The 24888-nt window shown below is 32.9% G+C and overlaps 1 protein-coding gene across 2 annotated transcripts in view; it reads left to right on the top strand.

Moving 5' to 3' along the window:
* Positions 1-15813: 15813 nt before the first annotated feature.
* Positions 15814-24888, top strand: part of BRINP3 (BMP/retinoic acid inducible neural specific 3) — a 354638-nt gene continuing 345563 nt past the window's right edge. Inside the window, exon 1 of one of the 2 annotated variants that reach the window (XM_055334216.1) lies at positions 15814-16049. In XM_055334216.1, the coding sequence (XP_055190191.1) occupies positions 15814-16049 (236 nt within the window). The remainder of the gene's footprint in view (positions 16050-24888) is intronic. The other variant, XM_055334217.1, reaches the window with a different exon arrangement.

The raw sequence follows: 24888 nt of genomic DNA, 5'->3' as shown, positions 1-24888 counted from the left end.
ATCATTTTTACATTGTGACTTAAGAGAAGTGAATTGAAACTTAAAATTTATAGCTAAGGAAAAGGGACTCCTGAGCAATTTCATAAGGGGCACTCCACATATCTTGTAAAATTAAATATAAAACTTCTTTTTTGATTAACATACTTGTTTTAAGCATCTTTCTCCCCTTTGAGTGGAGATGTAGCTTATGCATTTATAAGCCTCTTTTCCCCCAACACACAGATTTTTGTAATATATCACTCCTTATTTGAGAACTTTTAGATCAAAGATTATTGACACTTTATTTTTTTTACTTATTATTATTATTATTATTATCATTATCATTATCATTATTGTTTTAGAAAAGGAGAGAGAAAATGCCAAGCAGACGCCTTGCTGGTTGCAGAGCCCCTCACAGGGCTTGATCCTACCACCCTGAGATCGTGACCTGAGCCAAATCAAGAGTATGGCAATCAACTGATTGAGCCACCCAGGGGCCCCTTGACATTTTAAATGTATAGCTATCTTTATATTTTGTCTATTTTTGAATAGTGACAAAACCATGGGAAAAGTAACCAGGCATCCACGTTTCCTCTCGGAACTCTGGCAGGTTTTCATTTGTATCTGTCATCCATCCATGAAATGCAGATATTTTACAATCATACAAAGATAGGTTAGAATGAATATGAAAGATCACTCACGTCATTATTACTTTTTAAGCCTATCCTTGACAACTACTATTTAAGAAGATCAATTCCAATTTAGGGTAAGAATCAGCACCTTCATATAAATAGTTGTGATTAACTATTAAATATATTTCTTTCTCATCAATAACATTGAGTCAGTGAGGTAAACAAGAGTTTTATCCAGCTCTACATTATTCTTTTGTCAGAAAAGTGAAAAAAACTTATCATGCTTTACCCTATTTTAGATACAGATCTGTAGAGGTCTAAACTGAAGAAGACAATGTATTTACTCGGGATTTGAAACTAGACAACTATTAACTGTTCATTAAAATTTATTTATTACCAAATTTTGGTCTTGGGTAATTCCCATAACATTGATTCATATGATTATTATTTAGAAGGCAATTCCTGGCAAGTTCAAACAACATGATTTTAAAAATTACTGGTAGTGTGTACATGATATGCTGGGTCTAGCTAACACTCAATAGTGTCTATATGTGGGACATAGTGATGTCTCATTTATGCTTGCTTATAATATCCTTTAAAATCTGGCTTTTTTAAAATATAAAAACTCTCTTCAAGAATATAAATTATTTTTTCATGTAGATTTATTTATATTTAAAGATTTGTTTATTTATTTTAGAGAGACAGAGAGAGAGCATGAACAGGGGAAGATGTAGAGGGAGAGGGAGAGAGGGATTCTGAAGCAGGCTCCCCACTCAGCACAGAGCCTGAAATGGGGCTCCATCTCAAGACCCCCGCATATCACAACCTGAGCCAGTATCAGAAGTCAGACATCCAACTAACTGAGCCACCCAGGCTCCCCTTACTTTGCTTTTCTTTCGAAATTTAGTATCTTAAATTCATTATAACTTTCTAGGTTTGAAGACAATTTGAGCTATTTTGAAAGTTAATGTAATATAATGACAAGAATGGTCCTTGAGAATATTAGATGTTTTCAAAATTGTATGTTGGGGAAAAATAAAATATTGTTAGAGAAGAGCTTAGGCAAGCTAGAATATATTACCAATATCAGGCAATACAAGGCCACCTACCATGTGAAAACATTGTCCATCCCTGCATCTTTGGCAAATGGGTAAGATGTGCATTCTTCCATTAGAAAATGGAGAGTTGTGACATGCTTTCTTAGATACGGTTCAGAGGGCACTGAATTTAACTATTTGATGCTGAATTGGTTTGCTTATTGTAGATCACCTCTTTTTGTTGTTACCTTTGGTTCTTTTTAAAAAGTATTTATTGAATGTATGTATAATCAGTGGTGTGCACTGGGGTAAACCTTGGCAATATAACAATGAAAAGATATAACAATTGTGCATAAGAGGCTTATAGCATTTTGCTGTTTGTAGTACATTTTGTTTTAATTAATCCATCAAGGCAAATTTAATGCTTGGCCACTGATTTTATTTTCACACATGTCCAATTATTTTGATACTACAAATACAATTCTCTTTGAGAGAAAAAGGCTGTCATATTCCTCAGCATACAGATAGGTCAAATAAAGAATTAATTTTCTATCCAGAGTTTTAGAGGATATTTATTAATGAGAAATGTAGGAACCAGGACAGTTGTGCAAATAAAACCATAAAAAATTTTCAGGGTAATGACTTAGTTGACATTTTATCATGATTTATTTATTTTTGTTGTGTTTTTAAATGTTAGTTTATTTATTTTTATTTTTTAAAAGATTTTATTTATTTATGAGAGACAGAGAGAGAGAGAGAGAGAGAGAGAGAGAGAGAGGCAGAGACACAGGCAGAGGAAGAAGTAGGGTCCATGCAAGGAGCCTGACATGGGACTTGATCTCGGGTCTCCAGGATCAGGCCCTGGGCTGAAGGCGGTGCTAAACCACTGAGCCACCGGGCTGCCCTTAAATGCTAGTTTATTTTTAATGGAAACATTTCGAATGGGTTATATATTTTGTTTTTAGTAATTAAAAGGGACAACAACAAAAAAAGTTTAACATTAAAATAATTTACAAATTTAATTTTCTTATTATTAGGGCCGTGTCTGTGCCTGATTATTTTGTTAGTGCTATAGATGCATTAGTGAATAAAACAGATCAAAACCCCTGACTCATGTTGCTTGTACTGGAATTGCAGTGATTATTACATTATCATAGGAACTATCAAATAATTACAAAGATTATCCTGTGAATTTAATGATACCTGTAATCAAGACTAGAAGACAAGTTTAGGAGTCTGCTGACAATATTTATAACCATACACTCCTAGGTTAAGAACATTTGAACACTTTTATTTCCTTACAAATGAATGAAAAGTACCTGGAGATTATTATTTTCAAATTAAAAACAAAAAATTCCTGTAGCCTAAGAATCAGGACCTTAAAAAAAAAAAAAAAACTTTAATAGTTTTACTGGACTTTATCTGTGACTTTAGAAAGTACACTCCTATTTGTATTTCCCCATATAATAACTTCTAATTAAATAGCCCTTTTCACCTTGTAGTCCTAGTAAACTCCAAGGTAAGTTTTGGTCCTATATAGAACAAGAGATTTATTGTCCATTTGGTTCCAAACTCCAGCATTTCTACACTTCAGCCCAGCATTATGTCTAATTCTTAAAATATCTTAGTCTTTACATCAGTATAAGTGACTTTACTAAGTTAGTATTATAGTTTTAGCTTTCACCCAGGATCATTATTAAGAAATTTTTTTTTCTTTAAAGATTTTATTTATTTATTCATGAGAGATATATATAGAGAGGTGCAGAGGGAGAAGCAGGCTCCATGCAGGGAGCCGGATGTGGGACCTGATCCCATGACTCCAGGATCACGCCCTGGGCTGAATGAAGGCAGGTGCTAAACCGCTGAGCCACCCGGGAGTCCCCAAGAAAAAAAAATTTTAAAGCATTTCTAAAACTTTGCAAAATTGTGACTGAAGTCATTATCCATAAAGGAAGGTGCAAAATGTTTATTGTCTTTTATTTGCCTAGTACTTGCACATTGTCCTTTTTAAAAAATTATTTCCTCAAATTCTCTTTAAATTTGCATGTATGTGACAAAATTCTTTTACTGACAAGAATTATTTTTTTTCTCCTACAAACCAGGATGCTTTTATTATCAGACTATTCCAGAAAAAGCAGAATCTTATTCCTAGTTATAGTGACCATATTAAATACAGATGTCTGTAACCATTATTTTCATTCCAGTACTGTATGTAGATGTAGATTATTTGTTCTTTATTTTCAAATTATTTATTTATTTTACCATTGACTATATCCCCTATGCTGTTCTCTTCATCCCTGAGACTTATTCATTCCATAGTCTGAAGCCTATATCTCCTCTGTTTCACCCATCGCCCACTCCCACCTCAATTATCAGTTTTCTGTATTTGTGGATCTGTTTCTCCCCTTTTGTTTGAAACCTTTTTAAGGTTCTGCATATAAGTGAAATACTATGATATTTGTCTTTCTCAGTCTGACTGATTTCATTCAGCATAATATCCTCTAGGTCCATCCACATTGCCATAAATGGGAAGATATTGTTCTTTTTATGACTGTGTAATAGTCCATTGTTTTCTTTATCCATTCATCTACTGATGGACACTTGGCTTTAATAGTCCATTGTTTTCTTTATCCATTCATCTACTGATGGGCACTTGGCTTGCTTGCATATCTGGTTATTGTAAATAATGCTGCAGTAGGGGCTCCTGGGTAGCTCAGTTAGTTAAGCATTTGCCTTTGGCTCAGGTCATAACCTCAGGGTCCTGGATCAAGCCCCCCATTGGCCTCCTTGCTCAGGCGGGAGTCTGCTTCTCCCTCTCCCACTGCCACCCCCTTCTCCTATGCTATCTCTCTCTCAAATAAATAAATAAAATATTTTTAAAAAATAATGTTGCAATAGACATAGGATGCATATATATTTTCAAATGAGTGCTCTTATTCTCTTTGGGTAAATACTCTGTAGTGGAATTACTGGACCATATGGTATTTCTATTTTTAAACTTTTGTGGAGTTTCCATACTGCTTTCCACAATGACTGCACCAATAGGCATTCTCATCAACAGTGCAAGAGAGTTCCTTTTTTTCTATTTTCTGGCCATCACTTGTTATTTCTTATCTTCTTGAGTCTAGCTATTCTGACAAATATGAGGTACTATCTAATTGTGGGTTTGATTTTCATTTCCCTGATGATTAGTGATGTTGAACATCTTTTCATGTGTATGTTGGCCATCTGTATGTCTTTTTTGGAAAAAAAATATCTTTAAACTGTCTTCTGTTTTGCTGTTTTGGTAATCAAAGATACTGATTATAATAAATTTTCAGAAGCATTTCTCATACTTCACTTTAAAATTAGATTTTGCAATCTAAATATGCTATTCTAAATATCCTGCATCTGAACTTTATTCTTTACTTTCTACTTTCCTTATGAATTAAAATTAAGTACAAACTGAATCTTACCAAAATATTTTGGTAGATAATCACTTACGTTGGAACACCAAGATATTTTATGTTTAAAATATAAAGATAACCCAAGTGACTCTTGAACTTTGGACTTTTAAGAATGATATCCCCTATATGCTGGACAGAATTAAGGACTGGGACTCATTTTGTCTTCATTTTTTTCTAATCAGCTCTACCATTAGGTAGTAGCATTTAACTTCTTCTTTATTGGTAGGACAAGATTGTATTGACAGGATCAAGCAGGAGATTAGTTCCCTCTGCAGTATATACTCCTCAGAGGAATACTGACCCTCATTAAGATGGAAAACACTTAAAGCTGTAATTCACAGGCACTGTATTGCCTGATCAGCTAAAATAAATAATGAGAAAGACCCTCTGGAATATAGGTTTAGCAGAGTTAAATCACTGGAAAAATTTACTTCTCAGGATAATCTTAACTTATACAACATGATTTAAAACAAATAAGCTTGGGCAGCCTCGGTGGCTCAGCGGTTTAGCGCTGCCCTCAGTCCAGGGTGTGGTGTGATCCTGGAGACCCGGGATCCAGTCCCATGTCGGGCTCCCTGCATGGATCCTGCTTCTCCCTCTGCCTGTGTCTGGGCCTCTCTCTCTGTGTCTCTCATGAATAAATAACTAAAATCTTAAAAAAAAAATAAAAACGTAAAACAAATAAGCTCAGTTATTAAAAAAATAGAAAAAGAAACAACAAAGCAGAAAAGTGAAAAAGTATAATAATAAAACACTCCTAACAGATGAATATAATGGCAATCTCTTGCTAGTTTAGGCAGACATAATGAAACAGTCCATGAATGAAAGAAAGAAAAAAAAAAAGAAATTCAATTCAGTGCATGTTTCAAAAATTTACCATCTACATGACAGTTTGTTAAATATGGGGCCACAGGGATTACTAAAACATAATCCCTGCCAGGAAGTCCTTTATAAGCTGGTCCTATAACAAAGGGGTTAAAAAGGATAATAGTAGCATATTGTGGAAATCCACCTAGTTGATAGTTATTTTAATAATTTTCAAACTAACATATTCAAAAGGATTTAGGGTAGTTATTAACCCACCAGGACATTTTAAAGTTCAAGAGGAATTGCTGTTTCAAACAAGAATGTATTCCAATCTTTTTTTTTTAGTTCCCGATTGGATAATCTCAGGTTTCTATAATGCCTAGAGTTATATGGTATTTCTTCTACTTTAGGGATTATCAAAACATTTTTTGTCTTTTTATAAATTTGTTTTAGGTTTTTGAGGAAAATTGAAATAATTATCAGTGCATAAGGAAAAAAAAAAACTTTTGGTATTATTTCCAGATATGCCCAGTGACAAATTGCATGGCTAAAAGTCAGAATGACTTTTTTCCTCATTTCTACACATTACTGTTCATTTCAACAGGTGCACAAAGGTAAAGCAATCATTTCTCTATGCTTCTGGTGGAGTACAGAAGAAAGAATGGCAAAATTCTTACTTATATAGAAAATGGCACACATTATATAACATATGCAAGATTTTATATCTTGATGAATTTCTTGACATTTTATTTAATAAAATGCCTAATTCTACTCTGTTAGGCTATTTAAAAATTCATTACCTTTAAATAAACAATGTCTAGATTAAGTGAGAACAATTTAAGGTCATTTGAAGTCTAGAATTCTAGAATATAAGTGCTATTTAACTAATGCCATAAATTAATACGTCATTACTAAAGCAATTATGTAAATCATTGCATAATGGAGCTCTTATTCTTTTATTAAACTGACTATATATGATATATAGGTCATGAATATTCAAAGATAAGAATCCAAATATATATGTATATAGGAAGATAATGATTACATTATCCATATATCTTAAAATATGTACACCAAATTAATACTTGAATTTGCTACTTTAGAAAAGCAATGCCTTTAAAATGACTTTCCTCATATCTAGGGATCTTTTCTGCCAAATAATACTATAAAATATATATATTTTGTTGTAGTCTCGAATTTTCACACTATTATTCCTTAAAATGCCACTTGATAGAAATGATCTTCATATTCTTGTCATTATCTGGATTTTTGAGAACATAAGAAAGCTGACATTAATTAAAAATTTATGATTGCATTTCAGCAAAATATTGAAATCATCTCATTCTATGGAAATTTTATTATGTTTCATATTTTGAGAACCAATTCTGTTTTCGTGTGTTGGATATATTTTTTTCGTTTGTAATACTATAAAGCAATTTATAATAAGATTGAGTCATTAAGCCTATTCGATTAATTTTGCCATTTCTCTGAAGAGCACATAGGTAAATTAAATCACTCTGACTATGATTATACTTCTTATCCCATTAAATAATACATATAAACTGAAAAAAGTTGTTTTCTGATTTTTTTAGTTTAAAGGTACATATTTTTAAATACATGAAGATGAATCACATTTAGTTGATTAAACTATAACCTTCATTGAAAAATTAAATTAGGGGCAGCCCCAGTGGCGCAGTGGTTTAGCGCCGCCTGCAGCCTAGGGTGTGATCCTGGGGACCCTGGGTCCAGTCCCACACCGGCCTCCCTGCATGAATCCTGCTTCTCCCTCTGCCTGTTCCTCTGCCCGCCTCTCTCTCTGTGTCTCTATGAATAAATAAATAAATAAAATGTTTAAAAAAATTAAATTAGATGAAGCAGATAGGCTTTGAAAATCTTTAATATGAAAACTTATATTATGAAGCCCCATAATACTCAGATAACTTGCATATAATAGACTGAGAAAAAACTTCCCATTGTAACTTTTATTTTAATTTTCTATTATTTATATTTTCCACTTTATTTTATTATATATTTGTTAATGTTTTTTAAGGTGGGAAAGGGAGGGGCAGAAGAGAGGAAGAGAGAGACTCTTAAGTAGGTTTCAAGTTGTGTGAAGCCAGATGAGGGCCTCAATCCCAGGACTCTGAGATCACAATCTAAGCCGAAATCCAGAGACAGATGCTTAACAAACCTAGCCACCCAGGTGCCCTTATTCTCAATTTTAAAATTTTAGTTTGTTCAAGAGCATTTAATTAAATGGCAGCAAAAATCCTAATAACTTTTGATCTGCAGTCAGTTCTTACTAAGTTACAGTATGGTGTAATAGGAGGAGCATGGTTTCAATTTGGTTTCAAAACTGTTGCCATTCAGTCCTTGCTTTGCTGCCTGTTTATTTACCTTGAACCTCCATCATCTAAATAAGCTAATGGTGATAGTAATATATACTGTACTGTATTGCTAGGAAATGCAATAAGGAAATATTGGTAAAATGCTTGGCATATCAAAGGAGCTTGATAAAGGTAATTTTGTTGGAAAGAAAATAAAAAGAGCATATCATATTCATCATCACTGTCTTTTTTTGTCTCCGATAAAATTTGGAAGGGTTTCAGTTAAAGTTACCCCTAGTATAGAACCTTTCAAAGGGGGAGGGGTAAGTTGTTCAACTGCTCTTTATATATTATTATTCTGTAAATTCAAGAGTGACAACATAGTAAAACATATACAAGCACGGTATATGACACTAATAAGCACGATTAGTGAGAAGAGAATTTATGTTGAACTTTACCTTTGAACTCGTATTTGTTTGGTCTTTCTTTAGAAACAATGAATAAGAGATCATAAATAAAAAGATCCTGAATTTTCCACAATTGTATGCATGATCATGATAATTCCTTATAATTGACTTTAAGCTAATAATTAACGATGCTGTTATATCCTTACTTGTAACGGTTTTTGAATATTAAGAATGCTCTGCTTTGATACTACTTGAACATGTCATTTATGTTCATGATTTGGACACCAAATCATTATCTCAGGACTCTATTTCCCTCCTTTCTCAACTCTAAGAGCTATTGTCATCTTGAGGTATAGCTCAGATACAGTCTTTCGTAAAGCTTTCTTCTTTCCACGTAGAAGGAATTTTCTTAATCTTGCCATCCATATCACATTAATTACACCTCAATTTAGTACTTAATTATCATTTATTCATTCACTCAACCACTACGCATTAAGCAACTTTATTTCAGGTACTTTGCTAATTCTATCCAGTTGTCATTAAAATAAGAACAATTATTGTCCTTCTAAAACTAAGTCTAATTGGAGGCAGGGGGAATGTGAAAAAGTGATGATCTATACATAAATATACAATATAAATGGGCTATAATCGATGAAGTAAAGGGATCATAAATTTGACCCAATCTCAAAGGGTCACAGAAAGCTTTGTGGTGAAATGACAGTCTAGTCTGGAGTTCAAAGTAGATAAAGGTTGGGCAGGTAAAGGAATCCAGTTGAAATAGTACTTCAGGTAGAATAAGTTGCATATGGAAAGGTACTGAAGAAAGGGAGAAAGTGAGATGATTTTGAGGAATAAAATTATGACCAAAGCATAGTTGATGTTTGGTTGAAAATTGTTGTGGCATACGAAGCAGAAAGATTAAAATAAAGAATTCTGTAAGTGAAGATAATTTTATACATTATTTTAAGAAGTTTGGATGTTATCCAGAGGGCAAATGACACAAAGTCATAAGCTGGGGTAAAAGAGTTACATGTTCAAAATTCACTGTATAGTGAGATAACTGTAGTAAAAAACAAACAAACAAAAACAAAAACAAAAAATTGGGGAGAGCCACATGGGTGTTAGGAAGACCAATTTTGAAGCTATTGCAGCAATCTAGAATAGAGGCTATGGTGGTAGTGTTGGGGTATGTAATGACCCACTCAAGTAAAGTGGGTGTGAAAAGAAATGATAGATTTGATTCTTGGGAGGAACTTGGGGATTGATTGGATATATGCAATGAGAGAAGGTAGAGGAAAGGAAGATTTTGGCCTAAAACTCTGGAAGACATAGGGATCCCTGGATGCTCAGCAGTTTAGCACCTGCCTTCAGCCCAAGCTGTGATCCTGGAGACCCGGGATAGAGTCCGGCGTCCAGCTCCCTGCATGGAGCCTGCTTCTCGCTCTGCCTGTATCTCTGCCTCTCTCTCTCTCTCTCTGTGTGTGTGTCTCTCATGAATAAATAAATAAAATCTTAAAAAAAATAAAACTCTGGAAGACGGTATGGAGTTTCCTCAAAAAGTGGAAAATTATACCCTTTGATCCAGCAATTGCACTCCTGGATAATTACCCCAAAGATACAAATGTAGTGAACCAAAGATGCACATGCACTGCCATGTTTATAGCAGTAATGTCCATAATATCCAAACTGTGGAGATAGCTCAGATGTCCATTAACAGATGAATGGATAAAGAAGATGTGGTATGCATATACAAAGGAATACTACTCAGTCAACAAAAAATTGAAATCTTTCCATTTGATATGAATGGAACTAGAAGTGTTATGCTAAGCAAAATAAGCCAATCAGAGAAAGATAATTATCATATGATCTCACTCATATGTGAAATTTAAGAAACAAAACAGGATCATAGTGGAAGAGGGAAAAATAAAACAAAATGAGAGAGGGAGACAACCCATAAAAGACTCTTAATCATAGGAAACAAAATGAGGGTTGCTGGAGGGGAAGGGATTGGGGGGATGGGGAAACTGAGTGATGGACATTAAAGAGGGTATGTTATGTAACGAGCACTGGGTACTATATAAGACTGATGAATCATTGACCTCTACCTCTGAAACTAATAATATACTCTATGTTAATTAATTGAATTTAAATAAAAAAGATTTGGCTTAAAAAATTGAATATATGTCATGTATGAGATAAAATCAGAAAAAGAAAAAATAGAGAATGTTGATTTTTTAGTTAATAGAGAATTGGTTTCTAACAAGGATTACCATAGGCCATGTGTTCTGCCTTATATAAAGCCATCCTCAATTGATCGTAAGTTTCTGAGGATCAAAGCAGTATTTTTATTTCTATTTTTATTTTATTTTGTTATCTTTTTAGGATTTATTCATTTATTTTAGAGGAAAGAGAGCACATACACAAGTACACATGAGTGGAAGGTGTGGGAGGGGGACAGAGGGAGGGGGAGAGAAGATTTAACAGACTCCTTGCTTGACTATAGAGCCCATTCATGAGCTTCCATCCCACAACCATGAGATATGACCTGAGTCAAAACCAAGAGTAGGCTCTTAACTGACCTAGACACACTGGTGCCCCTCAAAAGCAAGATTTTTAATGATACCTGTCATCCTGCTTCATATCAAAATATATCAGGGTATTTTGCACATTGTAATGATAACTAATATTTACCTTTTTATTGTGGTTTTCTTTATTAGTAGTTCTACCAAAAAATATATATAAAAACAATTACTACTTGGAAAAACTATTGAAAATTTACTGCTAGAAATATATTTTAACTCTCCATTCATTTACTTACACAGTTTATTTAGCAGATATTTACTTCAAAGCTAATATTTATTCTAATATATATTATTTGATATATGGTAATGTAATAATAATATGCTATATATTTTAATAGATTCTGATAGTATGTAATACAAATATATTTATTTTATAATAATAAAATGATTGCAATATTTATGTTTTGGAGAATAATATATATTCCATTAAACTATTAAGGAAGAATGTAGCCTTTTAATAAATACAATCATTTTGGGAAATGGAGACTTTATTTTGAGGATTTTTTTGAGGATTTTTTATATATACAAACTCCAATATTAGTGATTATGAATATTAAAGAGCTATTCCACAGAGCAATGTAGCAATCGCTGAAGATGAGGAATTTGGAAAATGAATGTATGACCTGGAGCAAAGAGTCAATTTTCCTTAGATCCTTGTTCTACACAAAAAAAGAATAAAATAAGGATTGAGAAATAGTGAAAGTATAATATGTGGTAAAATGTAAATAATTGGTAGCTGAAGGATATATGTGTTTACTGTACAAGCCTCTCAACTTTTCTGTGGGTTTTAAATTTTCAAAATTAAGGAAAAATAAATCTGATACAACTATTTTATGAAGCTTCTTTGCATATTTAAGATTTTAAATGGATTTCCTTAAGAAACTATTTTGAACATGTTAGCAGCAAAAATCAGTTCAAATACAAATCTAAAAGGAGAAATCATATAGTATGCAAAATTAATTGTTCAACAAATAGTAATAATTAGTATTGAATATTCAACTAGATAGTAGTCTAAAAGATAAACCTCTATGACATGACACACCAATCTAAAAGATATTAAGTCGAAGTCAATAATTCATAATTTTCTTATCTTTGTAATTTCAGTTATACTAGAAATTCATTTGTAATAATTATGGAAAATATTTTCTAAGTTCCAATATTTCATGAATTTCAAATACATATGATAAGGTAATATTTTAGGTAAAAATAATGTACTGTCCTCTGGAATAGGATAAAGGAGAGTCAATGAGGAGACATATTTTTTTGTTTTCTTCTTCCTGACATTTTTGGGTATTTGCAAGTAATAAAGTTGTGTGAGTTGATAATGTTCGCACTGAACTTTATTTGGTGAGAATTTGTTATAAGAAAAGGCCATGTACCAAATATCCATCATATAAACAATGTGATATTTTCTTCCTCTTAATTTTTGGAAAAGAAAAATTTGATCAATATTTTTAATTAAATAATGCTTTTTAATTAAATGATGCTTTTTAAATATGACCTTAATTTTTTGCTTTTTAAATGTTTTTGTTGTGGTTTTTTTGTTATTCATAAAATACACCTTTACATATTTCAGAATATACTGTGCATTGACATTGTAGTTTCCTTAGTTGGCCTCTTAGGAACTTAGAAATAGTAAATTCAAGATTATTTTGCCATTTCCTTATACTCCAGGTAGTGAAATTGGTGAATTCACTTATTATACCCTTTAATGACTCTTACTTTCATTCATTGGACCTCATGATTTCCCTTCTTTAGTAATATCTCTACATGTAGCTGGTTATCTCAGTAGCGACCTGTGAGATTTCTCAAAGGGACCATATTCACTACTTTTGAAATTGGCAATCTATATCATAAACTCATCTCTCACCCGAGGACAAATACTGTTATTATTCCAAATCAAATAAAGGAACCAATTCAGGTGGTTCAGTAATATTTTAAAATTTACTACTCATTTACAAATGTACATTTGCCTACTTTCATAACAAACTAGATGAATGGAGTCTTTTTTTTTTTTTTTTTTGAACATTGAATCTAATGGCCGTTTGTCCTAAGGATTTTGAAAGCTTACATTCTGGCCTTAATGTATTCTAACTCTACTTTTCTCCCTGTTTTGTAATTCTTAAAAGCAGTGTCTTTAAGATGGCTTGAGTCGAAATGTCAAGTAGCGTAGTTTGATTATTGTTCCTGTCTTTTAAAAGACCTTATAATTGTAATGATTTTCAAGAGATCCCCCAAATTAGTGTAAATTTGGGCAGGATGAAATTCTCATAACCTCATTGCTAATAAACTTTCTTTCAGGAAAACCCACGGCTGAACAGAAGTAGGAGTATGCACCCAAATTAGAAGTAGAAGAAACAGAAATAATTAAAACCTAATTCCAGTATTTTTAGGTAGTTCCCCCACACATAAAATAAAATCTTTCCATTTTCCTCTGTGTTAAGATTAGAAAATATGCTAACCATGAAACTTCTTTAGCACATTTGGTAAAGAAAATAAATACAATGGTTTTGGGCAGTATACTGAAAAATGCCACCAAACGTCATTTGCATACTATTTTCTTAATGCTGTGTGTCTTACAAAATCATGAGCTGCAGCAGAAAGAGCTAGTTTTAATTTTATAGTATATAATTATATGATTTGATATCAGCATGGAATATACTTTGAAACATTCCTAATGTTCTTCCAACATTCTAGTCACTGTTCTAAGTGCCTACATAAGAAAATATAACTTTTTTTGCAATAATGATTAAATGTTTCTGGTTTAAATATATTTGATCAACAGAAAAAATGTGTTTAACAAAGGTAAATATTTATTAGTCACAAGTGGACTATACCATACAATTAAACATAGTAATAACTGTTTATGAGTATAAGTGAAATATAATAATTTTAAGATAAGTGGTATAGTTCCCACACAAGAAACAAAATATAAAAGTATATATTTTCTTTATCAGCATTAGAAATTCTGAATTGAATCATCTGACAATGCCATATTTATACAAGTAATTGAAGGAGGCCTGGAAACTCCCAACTGATATTCCAAAATCTATTATATGATGTTATACTTTATGAATTTTTAAAGTGTCTTGACTGGTAAGACTTCCTATGTTGTTTACAAAGAGGCCATTGTTTAATCATCACAATAGAGCAACTTTCATGATTGGGACAACTCATACAGTATGTGGGCATTAGTTCTTCTAATTGTGTAGTGTGTATGACTGGATCTGATGACCTAGGTCAGTCATATTGTATCATTGGTTGAGATATTTTATAGTTGTAAAAGTATTGCTGTATGCCTTTCCTATATAAATAGTTTAGGATTAAATTATGCATTATAGGATTATAACTAGAAAGCAAATTAAAAATGTCAATCGCCCTATCCAAACACCAAATATGGCAACTATTATAATTAAAATATTTTACTTAATACTGTGCATTTTGATTCCCTTCTAAAGAGATTTTACTGACTAAAAACTCTCACAATCACACTTTTTCATTAGTCAGTGTTTATATATTATATAGTTCTATGTGCTATAGATAATGATAATCAAAAAGATTGGTGAAGATGGAAAGTAAAATTGAATTCAAATATTTGTAGAATATTTTGTGTAGTATATAGATACTGCATCATCTGCTCTGTGTAAAATCGTTTATATTATACCACATTGGGATTTCATTTCTTGGTACTTTATTTCTGAATGCTTATGAAATTAATGTATGTGGTTTCATAGTTTATGTATAATCTGCATTTTCTTAGTTTTTGTGTGTATTTGAATTTTGTAGGTATGCCTATTTATCTCATGAATATGACATGGATGCACATTAAAGTTTTTTAAAGGTCCTAGAAATAGTTTATTATTATTCTGCTTTAAAAATATGGGAAGTTTGTCCCTAATAGATGAATAATGGAAAAAATATCTGAGAAAACACATAGACCTTCCCTCCCACTCATCACCCCCACACATCCATCCATCCATCTATCTATATATAAAGATAGATAGATGGTAGGTAGATAGATAGACACACATACATAAACACAATAATTTATTTATGGATTATTAAGCCCTTAATTTTATTCCATTTTGGTCTCATATTATGAAAATGACTACCTGAATATCTTTGATTCATCTTAAAGCATTTTTCTAGAACAATTCAAGTAAACAATAAAATACACTTATATTACAATGTATTACACAATTTATGAAATAAATAAACATATACAATATTTATTTTGAAAGTGTCCAATGTTATAAACATCTAAGCAAAAAAGAAGAAGTATTCGTCAAAACCAGTTGTGGTTGTACGACACTGTTATGACAAAGTCTGTTATGACTCAGTGACCTATTTTCCAATGAATAAAAAAGGAACATAGAGCTTTCAAAAAATGAAATTATTTTGTTTTACTGATTATTCACTTTTGCTATCATCTAATTTAACACAAATGATACTAGATTTAAAAAGAAAGGAATTTGCCACCTCAGCACCTTAATTGCTAGAAAAGAATCTTCTAGGGGCTAACTAATTGCCTGTGTATTTTGTCTAGGTGTTGAGGGAAAGCTAAGAGAATGAAGGCTCTAAATCCCCAGTGGAAGCATGATATGGCGGAGCAGAGCTGGTGCTGAATTGTTCTCTCTGATGGCTCTATGGGAGTGGATAGCCCTGAGTCTTCAATGCTGGGTTTTAGCGGTTGCTGCTGTTTCGGATCAGCATGCCACAAGCCCCTTCGACTGGCTCCTCTCTGATAAGGGACCCTTCCATCGTTCACAGGAATACACAGATTTTGTGGACAGAAGCCGGCAGGGATTTAGCACAAGATACAAGATATACAGGTATGAAGCAAAGGGAAAGCAATTATAGAGATATCTTCCTTGAAGGTTGTGTGTAAATAAGTTTCTCTAAGGGAAAGCTTCAGATGGGAAAGGGTTATTACCAGAAGGGTTATTATTTACCATTCACAGTAGTACTGTTTTCTTGCTATTTAAGAGTATTTCTTATAGATGTAACAAACTATTAAAAGCAAAACAAAACCAAAAAGTAGTAATGGTGACGAGTTGTGCATCACTCTCAAATTGTAGGAGTGTCACATTTCTCAAAGTAAATTCCAATTAACTGTGAGGCTGAGTGTATAATTTTAAGTAGCTAAATTTTTAAATGAATTTTCTTGAGATTCTTTTCTACCTTCTATCATGCTGTGTTATTCTTTTTTTTTTTTTTAGCTTAAATGGAAATGGTATCTTGTACTAGTCACTGAGAAGTTGAGTCACCTCATTCTTTTTCCCCTTAGAGGTAATTGTACGTTCAGAAGCTGGAGAAAATGGCAATGGGTTAAAAAGAAGTAGCAGATAAATGTGACATGGATAGCAAAGGCCAAGAAAAGGGAGGGGATTGAGATATATGGCCTTTAACTTTTACTGTTCTTATATATTTGAATATAAATAAGTTACACAAAAGGAGTCATATATTAAATCCAACAGACTGCCTGCTTCTCCCCAGCCCAGCAAATCCATTAAAGAGAGGAGTGTACAAATGGTTGCCTGACTGGATTAGATTGTATTGATCCTTGCTATAAAGAATGTTTTATGTAAAGTTATCAGTCTGGTTTGTTTCTGCATGATAGGAATTCACAATTCCCAGCAGTTGGTTTAGCATTTATGTAGAAACAAAACTTAGCATTGTATTTTTGTGTCTGTATCTATGCAGATACTGTTACTTACATAAGTATTTTATTTTATGTTGTATGTGCAGCAGAGGGCACTGTGCTTCTGGTCTGTATGTAGTCTTTTATAAAGCATTGTGAGAAATTTGTAAGTCCTATCAGCAGTGCATATTTACAGAACAGACTGAAGGTACTGAACAAGTTCCATGAAATCTCACTGCTCTATGTGTGCGTGTGTATGCGTGTGTTTAATAAGAACTCCCTTAGTCTAAGAAGCCAGAGCACAATCACAAGTCTATAGAAAGACTTACCTTAATTTTTTTAAAAATGACATGACAAATATTAAAGATTTTCTTTCTGAGATGCAGAAGGAAACAGTCAATATAAGTTGATTCTAGCTTTATTCCTTTTTTCCTGTGTTTGTTGGTTTTGCCAGATTCCCTTTACAAATTATGTGGAGCTACTTGAATTTAAGATCGTAAGAATGTCTAATTAGTTTCAGCATTCTGCAAAAGGTTTTTTTTCAGTCTGTCAAACAAACTAATCCAGAGCTTGTCTCCAGGATCTATTGGCATCTCTATTGGGAGTTATGAGGTGTTGTATGGTGTGTGATTATTTGGTTCAGCTTATTGGTCAGTGAGCTGTGAGTTGAAAACATGGCTTGACATGTCTTTAGAGGTTCTAAGTTGAATCAAAGAGACATTATTTGGATCACCATAGTGAAAGGTAATGAAAAATAATGCCTTGGGATGTTGCCTAACTCATATATTCCCTTTAGTCTGTATGGCACTATATTCTTAGAGATCTTCATTAGCCCTATATTTCTCATCCTTCCTATCTCTTTGCCTTTGTGGTTTGGATAAACACGTATGGGACTTGTCTGTTTATAAACAGTGGAACATCGCATCCTTTCCCCCGTGTCCAGAGCAGGCTTTAACTAATGTTACCTTTGAAACTTTACTTATTGGTGCTATATTCGTTGATGGTTGCTATACAATGACCACTATATTTATGAGGATTTCTTTGTGTCAGAACGGTAAGATATTTCATCTATTCAACTAGTACTTCCCTAAATTTCAAAGAATTCTGCTCACCTATGCATCCAATATAATGGATCAGTATTTTTTCTGGTGAAGTTAACTTTGTTTCTGAGCTGTTAGAGAATCTCAAATCCAAGGATAAGAATAGCTTTTTGATTGTTGTTGTTTTACTTTAAAAAATACTTGTCTTAAACAATAATTATTAGAGAATTTATCTTTTATCAATGTTTGCCCTGAAAGATAGAATTTGTATTTAAGTATTCTATAGCTGGAAAATCAATATTTTTCCATATTAAGCACTGGATTAATCATTTTGAAAGACCACATAAATTCAAAAAGTGATCAGCCAAATTCTACTAGTGTTTATTATTACTGTCATAAGCTCCTTCATGAGGGGTGTTGCATTGATATAGTTTCTGAAAGGCACTAGTTCTACATGTAAAACATATTAAGCTTGTTGAAATAATTAGGCCAGATCTCTTTCAGTTGTCTTCATTTTATCTCCTCCTGCAACATATTTTTCTTTTCACCTCAAATATACAATAGTAAGATCATAACCCACTGAACATTTTTAACTAGGATCATAGTCAAGGCTTTGAGGGAAAAAGTGCCATTATTTTCATGACAAAGTGCATTTTAGGCAATTAACAGGGCTTATATTTGGATTTTTTTAAGATTTTATTTATTTATTCATGAGAGACACACAGAGAGAGAAAGAGAAAGGGAGAGAGAGAGGCAGAGACAGAGACACAGGCAGAGGGAGAAAGAGGCTCCATGCAGGGAGCCCATGTGGGACTGGATCCTGGGTCTCCAGGATCACACCCTGGGCTGAAGGGGGCGCTAAACCACTGGGCCACCAGGGCTGCCCTTATATTTGTATTTTTAAATTAGAATGTTATAATTATAAAGAATTTTTAGATTTTTGTTCTGAAACAACACTATGACTTAAGAAATGATTATTTTGTGAGTACATTATTAAATTGAAGGATCTAGAATGACTTTGCTAACACTTGTTATTTGTTAACCCTAAAAGTTGGGTTTTTAGCCATCTTTCCCTCTTAGCTGAAGATTGATAATAGAACCTAAGCATAGGCATTTTAAGTACTCTAACTTTTAGAAAATGGGCTATGCTTGGAGAAAGTTTGTCCAGTAGAAATTCTAGAATAGCAGCACACCTAGTTCCTTAATAACTTGGAGCCATGTCATTGGTTATTATGTTCTAGAAATAACCCTTAGGCAATATGGCCACCAGCAAATGCATAGTTTCTTCCAGGCCTGGAGATTCTCATTCATTTAATAAATTATAAGAGCTCTGGAAAAGGGACTCACTTTTAGTAACTCAAACAGGGTTATCTTAAATCACAGCCATAAATTCTATGGTCGTATGAGGTGATTTTTATTTCTGTAAAAGAAACATTTTACATATGTAGATTTTCAAATATGGTGATACAAAATAAAAGCCTTTTTTAATTTGCCAAACTTCTACTATTCTTTGTTTAAGCACATGTGCAAGTGATTCATAGGAAAAATGATGATGCTTTTCTTATAATCTTCCAAGATAAAATAAAAATGTCATGTTACTCATATTACTACAACTTAGTTACTTCCTCGAAGTAATTTTTCAAAACCAAATTTAAGTGAGAATAAGACACAATTGAAATAAATGCTGTGCCTTATTGGTCTTCATGGTTATGTTCTCTGAAAAAAATATATTTAAAACTGGTTTGCAAAATACAAGATAGTCTTGAAAGATAAACAAATGTATGGACATTTCATATATGACAGGGATATATGAAATAGTGTATAGGAAAGGGTGAGTTTCTTAATAAATGGTGTGCAGTTTGGGTAGCCATGTGAGGAAAGCAGAAATCAGATCACTTCCTCATACCATATATATAAATCTACTTTATATTGGAATAAAGATCTGCATAAGAGAAGCAAAAATGTTGTTTCTAGGAGATAACAGAGGAAAATATTTTCATGATATTGGATATATAAGAATTTCTTAAAATACCAGCCATTAAACCTAAAAAAATACTGATCAATTTAGGTATGTTAACATATATACAGTAACAGGAACAAAGCCACCAGTAGCAGCATGGATGAATCTCCAAATCAAAATGTTAAGTGAAAGAAACAACACAGGAAAATTTGCACACGATATGACCCTACTATAAGAAATTCACTAAACTAAATTATATTATTTAGAAATACATATGCAAAAATGATTGATAAACCTAAAGAAAAGCAAGGAAAAGACTATAACAAAAATCAAGATAACGATTATCTCCATGATGAGGTAAGAAGGATAGGATTTTTAGTGTAGAACATGAGGGATTTCTAAAGTAATGGCAATACTGAATTTCTTAAAATGGGTGATCATTATACTGGTGTTCTTTAGATTCTAAATTTTGTTTTAGACAGTTATTATTTTATATTTCACAATATTAAAAAAAATTAAATGTAAGTAAATATTGTGTTAACCTTGAATTGAAATATTGAAATCCTCAAATTAAGTAAATTAACTCTTTCCTTTGAATTGTTCTCAAATTCAGTATTTATTATTAAAGCTTATTAAACTCCAATAAATTTTATAGAAATGTTTAGTTATAAGAACAATAGATGCTCCATTATAGTTTCATATCTTTATATGTATTCATTCATGTAAAGTAATTTTTTTTATTGTTTATTGTTTACAAAGACCTTCCATATTTTTATGTTATTTTTTCTATAGCCTTTCAGTGAATGGCATTATTATTTTTTAAAGATTTTATTTATTTATTTGAAAAAGAGAGAGAGCAAATGAGTGCACAAGTTGAAGGGATGGGAAGACAGAGAAGTGGACTCCCCATTGAGCAGGGATCCTGATTTGGGGACTTAGGACTCTATTCTAGGTCCTGACTCAGGGCTCGATCCAGGACTGTGAGATCATGACCTGAGCCAAAAGCAGATGCTTAATGGACTAAGCCACCCAGGCACCCTTCATTGATGGCATTATTATAGCAATTTCAAAATGATAACATTCAGAGATTTTAAATAATATATCTACATCAACAAATATTAAAAACATATTTCTGATTCAAAGTCAATGACCATTTTACTAGAATTAAAAAACAGAAACAAAAATAAGTCCTCATAGATAATGGGCTAAATCTTTTTGATAGTCAAAACCCGAAATCATCGTACCACTCTTGTTTCTATGTTTGCTTGTATTAAACAGTTTTGCTCAATAAATATATCCTTCTATCTAACATGTATACTGTTGCCAGAGACCTAATAAAATTGTGTAATATTACGGCATGTAAGTTTCCCAATGTATCTAGCCTTCCCATCTCAACCACCTTGTGTATCATCTCCCTCACTAACTTTGGGCTTGTCCACCCATGTTGCATCAGTTGATGTGACATCAGCAAATACGATGCAGGCAAAATCTTATGAAGTGCTTTTGTCCTGGGCTTGCCCTGAATCTTATCTGAAACTACTCTGTGATGAATTTTCCTCTAGACCAATAGAGGAGCCAAGGCTACATGGAGCAGAGAAGAACTGAACCAGTTGATGTTCTCTGGACCTGATGGGTATCAGATAGAAACAATCACTGGACAAGTAATAAGGCCATTTTAAAATATTCAGCTCAAGCTGAATATTTCTACCAGAAACCTGAAAATACATGTGCAACTTAGTCATAGGAATAGAACCATTTTGCTGGGCTCAGACATTTATTGCTCATTTATTTACAGAATCATCAAAACAAACAAAACAAAACAAAAACAACTTATTTTAAACCTCTACATTTGGTGAACCTTTCCATGTACCACATGTAATTGATGAAAGTATTCTTCATCAGGAATATAAATTAGACAGGTAATTATTAATGACATCATAAAGCATATAAAATGGTAAAGATAACATTTATTATAAAAAGCTGCTTTATTTAAGAACGCACACATTTTAAAAATAAAGACTAAGAGAATTCTGGCTAAAATGTCTTCCAAATAGCAATTCCTGACACAATCACTTTAAATTTCCCACTAAATTATGAGGAATTCATGGAAGGCATGAGGTTGGGAGGAAGATGAAAACTCCTATCAATGCAAGAACAACTATAAAGTTGATACACAATTTTCTGCCAGTGAAAGGCATTTCAGTAGTTAGGAGAATCAGTGATTAGCAAACACATTTAAATGCTTAATATAGAGGAAACCAAATAGTTTTGACAATTGTCATACTTAACCTTAAATCTAGTAAGGTCCTACATCATTATCAGCTACCTGCTGAGAAACCCAGAGTTGGCACATAGTAGAAACTGTGCAGCCCTCTCTCTGTTGCAAAGACCCTGCTTTGTGATGTAAACAGAGTATAAATAATTGATCTCTCTTTTTTCTGGTTTTGGAATTAAGGTGATGCTGGCCTCATAGAGTGAGTTTGGAAGTACTCCATCTATTTCTATCTTTCCAAACAGCTTTAGTAGAATAGGTATGGTTTCTTCTTTAGACGTTTGATAGAATTCCCCAGGGAAGCCATCTGGCCCTGGACTTTTGTGTCTTGGGAGGTTTTTGATGACTGCTTCAATTTCCTCCCTGGTTATTGGCCTGTTCAGGTTTTCTATTTCTTCCTGATCCAGTTTTGGTAATTTGTGGCTTTCTAAAAATGTGTCCATTTCTTCTAGATTGCCTAATTTATTGGCGTAGAGCTGTTCATAATATGTTTTTAAAATCGTTTGTATTTTCTTGGTGTTGGTAGTGATCTCTCCTTTCTCATTCATGATTTTATTAATTTGAGTCTTCTCTCTCTTCTTTTTAATAAGGCTGGTTAATGGTTTATCTATCTTATTAATTCTTTCAAAGAACCAACTCCTGGTTTTGTTGATTTGTTCCACAGTTCTTCTGGTCTCGATTTCTTTGAGTTCTGCTCGAATCTTTATTAACTCTCTTCTTCTGCTGGGTGTAGGATCTATTTGCTGTTTTTCCTCTAGGTCCTTTAGGTGTAAGGTTAGCTTTTGTATTTGAGTTCTTTCCAGTTTTTGGATGGATGCTTGTATTGCGATGTATTTTCCCCTCAGGATTGCTTTTGCTGTATCCCAAAGATTTTGAATGGTTGTATCTTCATTCTCATTAGTTTCCATGAATTTTTTAATTCTTCCTTAATTTCCTGGTTGACCCTTTCATCTTTTAACAAGATGGTCCTTAAACCTCCATGTGTTTGAAGACCTTCCAAACTTCTTGTTGTGATTTAGTTCTAATTTCAAGGCATTATGGTCTGAGAATATGCAGGGGACGATCCCAATCTTTTGGTATCGGTTAAGACCTGATTTGTGACCTAGTATGTGGTCTATTCTGGAGAAAGTTCCATGTGCATTTGAGAAGAATGTGTATTCAGTTGAGTTTGGATGTAAAGTTCTGTAGATATCTGTGAAATCCATCTGGTCCAGTGTATCATTTAAAGCTCTTGTTTCTTTGGAGATGTTGTGTTTAGAAGACCTATCGAGTGTAGAAAGCACTAGATTGAAGTCACCAAGTATAAGTGTATTAATATCTAAGTATGTCTTAATTTGGTTATTAATTGTTTGATATATTTGGCAGCTCCCAAATTCAGGGCATATATATTGATGATTGTTAAGTCCTCTTGTTGGATAGATCCTTTAAGCATGATATAGTGTTCCTCTTCATGTCTCACTGCAGTCTTCGGGGTAAATTTTAGTTTATCTGATGTAAGGATGGCTACCCCTGCTTTCTTTTGAGGACCATTTGAATGGTAAATGGTTCTCCAACCTTTTATTTTCAGGCTGTAGGTGTCCTTCTGTCTAAAATGAGTCTCTTGTAGACAGCAAATAGATGGGTCCTGCTTTTTTATCTCTTTTTTTTAAACTGTTATTTAAATTTCAGTTAGTTATCATTCAGTGTAATATTAGTTTCAGATATAGAATTTAGTGATTCAATACTTACATGATTTCTCTTTTTTTACCATGTTTGGAAATGGTAGTTCCCCAAAATAATATGGTAGGTAGAGATGTGCAAGTTAAATACGACCCATATATTATGTGGGACATGCTTACACTAAAAAATCCATTTGCTGGTTATTTAAATTAGAATTTAACTGGTTGTAATTTTTTTTTTCCCTCTAGCTGGTAACTTTATGAGGAAAAGAGATGCTTACTGACATTCAGATTATGTATCAATGACAAGGACTCTCAGAAGTAAATTGGAAATAAAAAGAGAAAAAAAAACTCTGAATGTAGTTAATAGAGTCTCTCATGGACTTTTCTTGTTCACCCTATCAGAGAAATTAATGTCAGGGGAACTCCTGCATTAGATGAAGACAGCTATACACCAGTGCACTCTATAGTAACCTAAGATTGAGTGGGAAAAAGTGACTCACATGTTGTCTTTTAACAAAATCTGTTTATTGATAGAGCTCTCCATTCTATGTCAGATAAATGAAATAAGACAGTCATAGCACCTTTGGGTTTGCAGTGCATGACAGAGTGCCTGTCACATTGTAGGGAGACTATGCTCACAGAATGAAGAAAGGAACAAATAAAAAAAACCTGCAGAACAAAAGTAATAAAAAATTACCATAAGAATTCAGTGGAAGAGATGACCTCTTTATGATTCGCCCCTCAGTACACACATATGCAAGTATTGCATATATGTACACTTTATCTTCTCTGTAGGTTGTAAGAAACCGTGAAATCTACAAAACAGAAGAGATGGTTGGGAAAAAATAATCTGAAAAGAAAAGGGTACTGGGTAAGGTAGCATAATAATGCAAGTAAATCAAATGCAGCAATAAGCATAAATCCACATTAAAGACCATTACTCACAGTAAATGTAAGAATTGAGAGGATGGTCATGAGATTGCATGGAAATATTAATATATAATTCTTAGAGGATGCAATATTTAACATGAGATATCATGATTAAATCATGTAAGTCTATAAGCTCAATTGATAGAAATAAATACCTAGAAGAAAGG

Source organism: Nyctereutes procyonoides, unplaced genomic scaffold (assembly GCF_905146905.1).
Source record: "Nyctereutes procyonoides isolate TBG_1078 unplaced genomic scaffold, NYPRO_anot_genome, whole genome shotgun sequence".
Taxonomy (NCBI): Eukaryota; Metazoa; Chordata; class Mammalia; order Carnivora; family Canidae; genus Nyctereutes; species Nyctereutes procyonoides.
Note: the sequence above shows the minus strand (reverse complement) of the source record. Positions and strands in the feature narration are given on the sequence as shown.